This window comes from Bombina bombina, chromosome 4, assembly GCF_027579735.1.
Source record: "Bombina bombina isolate aBomBom1 chromosome 4, aBomBom1.pri, whole genome shotgun sequence".
Classification (NCBI taxonomy): domain Eukaryota; kingdom Metazoa; phylum Chordata; class Amphibia; order Anura; family Bombinatoridae; genus Bombina; species Bombina bombina.
Genome location: NC_069502.1, coordinates 1,229,252,546 through 1,229,263,521, shown reverse-complemented (window position 1 = coordinate 1,229,263,521; position 10,976 = coordinate 1,229,252,546). Strand labels below are relative to the sequence as shown.

General features: G+C 45.1%; 1 protein-coding gene across 1 annotated transcript in view; it reads right to left on the bottom strand.

Annotated features, from left to right (window-relative positions):
* CUL9 (cullin 9) overlaps positions 1 to 10,734 on the bottom strand; it is a gene marked incomplete in the record, with an annotated part of 1,346,550 nt that extends 1,335,816 nt beyond the window's left edge. The window contains 1 exon segment of the mRNA XM_053712774.1: positions 10,672 to 10,734. Within this exon segment, the coding sequence (XP_053568749.1) occupies positions 10,672 to 10,696 (25 nt within the window).
* Positions 10,735 to 10,976: the final 242 nt, after the last annotated feature.

Sequence of the window (10,976 nt, the reverse complement as noted above, 5' to 3'; positions counted from 1 at the left end):
ACTACAGTACACACCTGTATCACACACACACAGTACAGTACACACCAGTATCACACACAGTACAGTACACACATGTATCACACATGTATCACACACACAGTACAGTACACACCTGTATCACACACACACAGTACAGTACACACCTGTATCACACACACAGTACAGTACACACCAGTATCACACACACACAGTACACACCTGTATCACACACACAGTACAGTACACACCAGTATCACACACACACAGTACAGTACACACACACACAGTACAGTACACACCTGTATCACACACACACAGTACAGTACACACCTGTATCACACACACAGTACAGTACACACCAGTATCACACACACACAGTACAGTACACACCAGTATCACACACACAGTACAGTACACACCTGTATCACACACACAGTACAGTACACACCAGTATCACACACACAGTACAGTACACACCAGTATCACACACACACAGTACAGTACACACCTGTATCACACACACACAGTACAGTACACACCTGTATCACACACACAGTACAGTACACACCAGTATCACACACAGTACACACATGTATCACACACAGTACAGTACACACCTGTATCACACACACACAGTACAGTACACACACACACAGTACAGTACACACATGTATCACACACAGTACAGTACACACCAGTATCACACACACACAGTACAGTACACACCTGTATCACACACAGTACAGTACACACCTGTATCACACACACACAGTACAGTACACACATGTATCACACACACAGTACAGTGCACACCTGTATCACACACACAGTACAGTGCACACCTGTATCACACACACAGTACAGTGCACACCTGTATCACACACACAGTACAGTACACACCAGTATCACACACACACAGTACAGTACACACCAGTATCACACACACACAGTACAGTACACACCTGTATCACACACACACAGTACAGTACACACCTGTATCACACACACACAGTACAGTACAGTACACACCTGTATCACACACACACAGTACAGTACACACATGTATCACACACACACAGTACAGTACACACATGTATCACACACACAGTACAGTACAGTGCAGTACACACCAGTATCACACACAGTACAGTACACACCTGTATCACACACACAGTACAGTACACACCAGTATCACACACAGTACACACCAGTATCACACACAGTACAGTACACACCTGTATCACACACACAGTACAGTACACACCAGTATCACACACAGTACAGTACACACCTGTATCACACACACAGTACACACCTGTATCACACACACACACAGTACAGTACACACCTGTATCACACACACACAGTACAGTACACACATGTATCACACACAGTACAGTACACACCTGTATCACACACACACACACAGTACAGTACAGTACACACCAGTATCACACACACACAGTACAGTACACACATGTATCACACACAGTACAGTACACACCTGTATCACACACAGTACAGTGCAGTACACACCTGTATCACACACAGTACAGTACACACCTGTATCACACACACACACAGTACAGTGCAGTACACACCTGTATCACACACAGTACAGTGCAGTACACACCTGTATCACACACAGTACAGTACACACCTGTATCACACACACACAGTACACACCTGTATCACACACACACAGTACACACCTGTATCACACACACACAGTACAGTACACACCTGTATCACACACAGTACAGTACACACCTGTATCACACACACACACAGTACAGTGCAGTACACACCTGTATCACACACAGTGCAGTACACACCTGTATCACACACAGTACAGTACACACCTGTATCACACACACAGTACAGTACACACCTGTATCACACACAGTACAGTACAGTACACACCTGTATCACACACAGTACAGTGCAGTACACACCAGTATCACACACAGTACAGTACACACCTGTATCACACACAGTACAGTGCAGTACACACCTGTATCACACACAGTACAGTACACACCTGTATCACACACACACACAGTACAGTACACACCTGTATCACACACAGTACAGTGCAGTACACACCTGTATCACACACAGTACAGTACACACCTGTATCACACACACACAGTACACACCAGTATCACACACACACAGTACAGTACACACCTGTATCACACACAGTACAGTACACACCTGTATCACACACACACAGTACAGTGCAGTACACACCAGTATCACACACAGTACAGTACACACCTGTATCACACACACACACAGTACAGTGCAGTACACACATGTATCACACACACAGTACAGTACACACCAGTATCACACACAGTACAGTACACACATGTATCACACACACACAGTACAGTACAGTACACACCAGTATCACACACAGTACAGTACACACCTGTATCACACACACACACAGTACAGTACACACCTGTATCACACACACAGTACAGTACACACCAGTATCACACACAGTACAGTACACACCTGTATCACACACACACACAGTACAGTGCAGTACACACATGTATCACACACACAGTACACACCAGTATCACACACAGTACAGTACACACATGTATCACACACACACAGTACAGTACAGTACACACCAGTATCACACACAGTACAGTACACACCTGTATCACACACACACAGTACAGTACACACCTGTATCACACACACACACACACAGTACAGTACACACCTGTATCACACACACACAGTACAGTACAGACCACACCAGTATCACACACAGTACAGTACACACATGTATCACACACACAGTACAGTGCACACCTGTATCACACACACAGTACAGTACAGTACACACCAGTATCACACACAGTACAGTACACACCTGTATCACACACACAGTACAGTACACACCTGCATCACACACACAGTACAGTACACACCTGTATCACACACACACAGTACAGTACACACCTGTATCACACACAGTACAGTACAGTACACACCAGTATCACACACAGTACAGTACACACCAGTATCACACACAGTACAGTACACACCTGTATCACACACACACACAGTACAGTACACACCTGTATCACACACACACAGTACAGTACAGTACACACCTGTATCACACACACACACACAGTACAGTACACACCAGTATCACACACACACAGTACAGTACAGTACACACCTGTATCACACACACACACAGTACAGTACACACCTGTATCACACACACAGTACAGTACACACCTGTATCACACACACACAGTACAGTGCAGTACACACCTGTATCACACACACACACAGTACAGTACACACCTGTATCACACACACAGTACAGTACACACCAGTATCACACACACACAGTACAGTACACACCAGTATCACACACAGTACAGTACACACATGTATCACACACACAGTACAGTGCACACCAGTATCACACACAGTACAGTACACACCAGTATCACACACAGTACAGTACACACCTGTATCACACACACACACAGTACAGTACACACCTGTATCACACACACAGTACAGTACAGTACACACCAGTATCACACACACACACACAGTACAGTACACACCTGTATCACACACACAGTACAGTACACACCAGTATCACACACAGTACAGTACACACCTGTATCACACACACAGTACAGTACACACCAGTATCACACACAGTACAGTACACACCTGTATCACACACACAGTACAGTACAGTACACACCAGTATCACACACAGTACAGTACACACCTGTATCACACACACCAGTATCACACACAGTACACACCTGTATCACACACACAGTACAGTACACACCAGTATCACACACAGTGCAGTACACACCTGTATCACACACACAGTACAGTACACACCTGTATCACACACACACACACAGTACAGTACAGTACACACCAGTATCACACACAGTACAGTACACACCTGTATCACACACACACACAGTACAGTACACACCTGTATCACACACACACAGTACAGTACAGTACACACCAGTATCACACACAGTACAGTACACACCTGTATCACACACACAGTACAGTGCAGTACACACCTGTATCACACACACAGTACAGTACACACTTGTATCACACACACACACACAGTACAGTACAGTACACACCAGTATCACACACAGTACAGTACACACCAGTATCACACACAGTACAGTACACACCTGTATCACACACACAGTACAGTACACACCTGTATCACACACACAGTACAGTACACACCTGTATCACACACACAGTACAGTACAGTACACACCTGTATCACACACACAGTACAGTACACACATGTATCACACACACACAGTACAGTACAGTACACACCAGTATCACACACAGTACAGTACACACCTGTATCACACACACACAGTACAGTACACACCTGTATCACACACACAGTACAGTACACACCTGTATCACACACACACAGTACAGTACACACCTGTATCACACACACACAGTACAGTACACACATGTATCACACACACACAGTACAGTACAGTACACACCAGTATCACACACAGTACAGTACACACATGTATCACACACACAGTACAGTGCACACCAGTATCACACACAGTACACACCTGTATCACACACACAGTACAGTACAGTACACACCAGTATCACACACAGTGCAGTACACACCTGTATCACACACACAGTACAGTACACACCTGTATCACACACACACACACAGTACAGTACAGTACACACCAGTATCACACACAGTACAGTACACACCTGTATCACACACACACACAGTACACACCTGTATCACACACACACACAGTACAGTACACACCAGTATCACACACAGTACAGTACACACATGTATCACACACAGTACAGTACAGTACACACCAGTATCACACACAGTACAGTACACACCTGTATCACACACACAGTACAGTACACACCTGTATCACACACACAGTACAGTGCAGTACACACCTGTATCACACACACAGTACAGTACACACCTGTATCACACACACACACACAGTACAGTACAGTACACACCAGTATCACACACAGTACAGTACACACCTGTATCACACACACAGTACAGTACACACCTGTATCACACACACAGTACAGTACACACCTGTATCACACACAGTACAGTACAGTACACACCTGTATCACACACACAGTACAGTACACACATGTATCACACACACACAGTACAGTACACACATGTATCACACACACACAGTACAGTACACACATGTATCACACACAGTACAGTACACACCTGTATCACACACACACAGTACAGTACACACCTGTATCACACACACACAGTACAGTACACACATGTATCACACACACACAGTACAGTACACACATGTATCACACACAGTACAGTACACACCTGTATCACACACACAGTACAGTACAGTACACACCAGTATCACACACAGTACAGTACACACATGTATCACACACACAGTACAGTGCACACCTGTATCACACACACAGTACAGTACACACCTGTATCACACACACACAGTACAGTACACACCTGTATCACACACAGTACAGTACACACCAGTATCACACACAGTACAGTACACACCTGTATCACACACACACAGTACAGTACACACATGTATCACACACACAGTACAGTGCACACCTGTATCACACACACAGTACAGTGCACACCTGTATCACACACACAGTACAGTACACACCAGTATCACACACACACAGTACAGTACACACCTGTATCACACACACACAGTACAGTACACACCTGTATCACACACACACAGTACAGTACACACCTGTATCACACACAGTACAGTACACACCTGTATCACACACACACACAGTACACACCTGTATCACACACACACACAGTACACACCTGTATCACACACACACAGTACAATACACACCTGTATCACACACACACAGTACAGTACAGTACACACCTGTATCACACACACACAGTACAGTACACACATGTATCACACACACAGTACAGTACACACCTGTATCACACACACAGTACAGTACAGTGCAGTACACACCAGTATCACACACAGTACAGTACACACCTGTATCACACACACAGTACAGTACACACCAGTATCACACACAGTACACACCAGTATCACACACAGTACACACCAGTATCACACACAGTACAGTACACACCTGTATCACACACACAGTACAGTACACACCTGTATCACACACACAGTACACACCTGTATCACACACACAGTACACACCTGTATCACACACACACACAGTACAGTACAGTACACACCTGTATCACACACACACAGTACAGTACACACATGTATCACACACAGTACAGTACACACCTGTATCACACACACACACACACACAGTACAGTACAGTACACACCAGTATCACACACACACAGTACACACATGTATCACACACAGTACAGTACAGTACACACCAGTATCACACACAGTACAGTACACACCAGTATCACACACAGTACAGTACAGTACAGTACACACCAGTATCACACACAGTACAGTACACACCTGTATCACACACAGTACAGTGCAGTACACACCTGTATCACACACAGTACAGTACACACCTGTATCACACACACACACAGTACAGTGCAGTACACACCTGTATCACACACAGTACAGTGCAGTACACACCTGTATCACACACAGTACAGTACACACCTGTATCACACACACACAGTACACACCTGTATCACACACACACAGTACAGTACACACCTGTATCACACACAGTACAGTACACACCTGTATCACACACACACACAGTACAGTGCAGTACACACCTGTATCACACACAGTACAGTACACACCTGTATCACACACACAGTACAGTACACACCTGTATCACACACAGTACAGTACAGTACACACCTGTATCACACACAGTACAGTGCAGTACACACCAGTATCACACACAGTACAGTACACACCTGTATCACACACAGTACAGTGCAGTACACACCTGTATCACACACAGTACACACCTGTATCACACACACACAGTACAGTACACACCTGTATCACACACAGTACAGTGCAGTACACACCTGTATCACACACAGTACAGTACACACCTGTATCACACACACACAGTACACACCAGTATCACACACACACAGTACAGTACAGTACACACCTGTATCACACACAGTACAGTACACACCTGTATCACACACACACAGTACAGTGCAGTACACACCAGTATCACACACAGTACAGTACACACCTGTATCACACACACACACACACAGTACAGTGCAGTACACACATGTATCACACACACAGTACAGTACACACCAGTATCACACACAGTACAGTACACACATGTATCACACACACACAGTACAGTACACACCAGTATCACACACAGTACAGTACACACCTGTATCACACACACACACAGTACAGTACACACCTGTATCACACACAGTACAGTACACACCTGTATCACACACACACACAGTACAGTGCAGTACACACATGTATCACACACACAGTACACACCAGTATCACACACAGTACAGTACACACATGTATCACACACACACAGTACAGTACAGTACACACCAGTATCACACACAGTACAGTACACACCTGTATCACACACACACAGTACAGTACACACCTGTATCACACACACAGTACAGTACACACCTGTATCACACACACACAGTACAGTACACACCTGTATCACACACACAGTACAGTACACACCTGTATCACACACACAGTACAGTACACACCAGTATCACACACAGTACAGTACACACCTGTATCACACACACAGTACAGTACAGTACACACCAGTATCACACACAGTACAGTACACACCTGTATCACACACACAGTACAGTACACACCTGTATCACACACACAGTACAGTACACACCAGTATCACACACAGTACAGTACACACCTGTATCACACACACAGTACAGTACACACCTGTATCACACACACACAGTACAGTACAGTACACACCAGTATCACACACAGTACAGTACACACCTGTATCACACACACACACAGTACAGTACACACCTGTATCACACACACACAGTACAGTACAGTACACACCAGTATCACACACAGTACAGTACACACATGTATCACACACACAGTACAGTGCACACCTGTATCACACACAGTACAGTACAGTACACACCAGTATCACACACAGTACAGTACACACCTGTATCACACACACAGTACAGTACACACCAGTATCACACACACAGTACAGTACAGTACACACCAGTATCACACACAGTGCAGTACACACCAGTATCACACACAGTGCAGTACACACCTGTATCACACACACAGTACAGTACACACATGTATCACACACAGTACAGTACACACCTGTATCACACACACAGTACAGTACACACCAGTATCACACACACACAGTACAGTACAGTACACACCAGTATCACACACAGTACAGTACACACCTGTATCACACACACACACAGTACAGTACACACCTGTATCACACACACACAGTACAGTACAGTACACACCAGTATCACACACAGTACAGTACACACCAGTATCACACACACACACAGTACAGTACACACCTGTATCACACACAGTACAGTACACACCTGTATCACACACACACACAGTACAGTGCAGTACACACCAGTATCACACACAGTACAGTACACACCTGTATCACACACACAGTACAGTACAGTACACACCAGTATCACACACAGTACAGTACACACCTGTATCACACACACAGTACAGTACACACCTGTATCACACACACAGTACAGTACAGTACACACCAGTATCACACACAGTACAGTACACACCTGTATCACACACACAGTACAGTACACACCTGTATCACACACACACAGTACAGTACAGTACACACCAGTATCACACACAGTACAGTACACACCTGTATCACACACACACAGTACAGTACAGTACACACCAGTATCACACACAGTACAGTACACACATGTATCACACACACAGTACAGTGCACACCTGTATCACACACAGTACAGTACAGTACACACCAGTATCACACACAGTACAGTACACACCTGTATCACACACACAGTACAGTACACACCAGTATCACACACACAGTACAGTACAGTACACACCAGTATCACACACAGTGCAGTACACACCAGTATCACACACAGTGCAGTACACACCTGTATCACACACACAGTACAGTACACACATGTATCACACACAGTACAGTACACACCTGTATCACACACACAGTACAGTACACACCAGTATCACACACACACAGTACAGTACAGTACACACCAGTATCACACACAGTACAGTACACACCTGTATCACACACACAGTACAGTACACACCTGTATCACACACACACAGTACAGTACAGTACACACCAGTATCACACACAGTACAGTACACACCAGTATCACACACACACACAGTACAGTACACACCTGTATCACACACAGTACAGTACACACCTGTATCACACACACACACAGTACAGTGCAGTACACACCAGTATCACACACAGTACAGTACACACCTGTATCACACACACACAGTACAGTACACACCTGTATCACACACACACACAGTACAGTGCAGTACACACCAGTATCACACACAGTACAGTACACACATGTATCACACACAGTACAGTACACACCTGTATCACACACAGTACAGTACACACCTGTATCACACACACACACAGTACAGTGCAGTACACACCAGTATCACACACAGTACAGTACACACCTGTATCACACACAGTACAGTACACACCTGTATCACACACAGTACAGTACACACCTGTATCACACACACACACAGTACAGTACACACCTGTATCACACACACACAGTACAGTACAGTACACACCAGTATCACACACAGTACAGTACACACCAGTATCACACACAGTACAGTACACACCTGTATCACACACACACACAGTACAGTACACACCAGTATCACACACAGTACAGTACACACCTGTATCACACACACACACAGTACAGTACAGTACACACCAGTATCACACACAGTACAGTACACACCAGTATCACACACAGTACAGTACACACCTGTATCACACACACACACAGTACAGTACACACCAGTATCACACACACAGTACAGTACACACCTGTATCACACACACACACAGTACAGTACACACCAGTATCACACACACACACAGTACAGTACACACATGTATCACACACACACAGTACAGTACAGTACACACCTGTATCACACACACACACAGTACAGTACACACCAGTATCACACACAGTACAGTACACACCTGTATCACACACACACACAGTACAGTACACACCTGTATCACACACACACACAGTACAGTACACACCAGTATCACACACACACACAGTACAGTACACACCTGTATCACACACACACAGTACAGTACAGTACACACCAGTATCACACACAGTACAGTACACACATGTATCACACACACAGTACAGTGCACACCACTTACGGTGGCTCACATGACATTACACGTTATTCCCCGTTACATTACAGGTAATTCACACAAAAGCAGCACCGGTTACATACAGAGCCCGCTTGCCAGGTGCCCCATTCACCTTTGCCGCCGGTTCCGTTACTTCCGCCCCGGCCGCCAGTAGTAGTCCAGCCCTGGAAATGCAAGCCGTCAGATGCCACCGCCGCTCGCTGATTGGCTGCGCGGTGACAGGTGACGCGCACGCGCAAATCGTGTAACTCGTATTCACGCCTTTTCCTCTTGACCTTCCCAAAATGGCCACCTCTTGACGTCTCTAGTTTGAAATGCCAGCCAGTTGACATCCTCAATATGGCCGCCGCCATCTATTGTTATTTACTACTAACACTCAGAGTTTGTT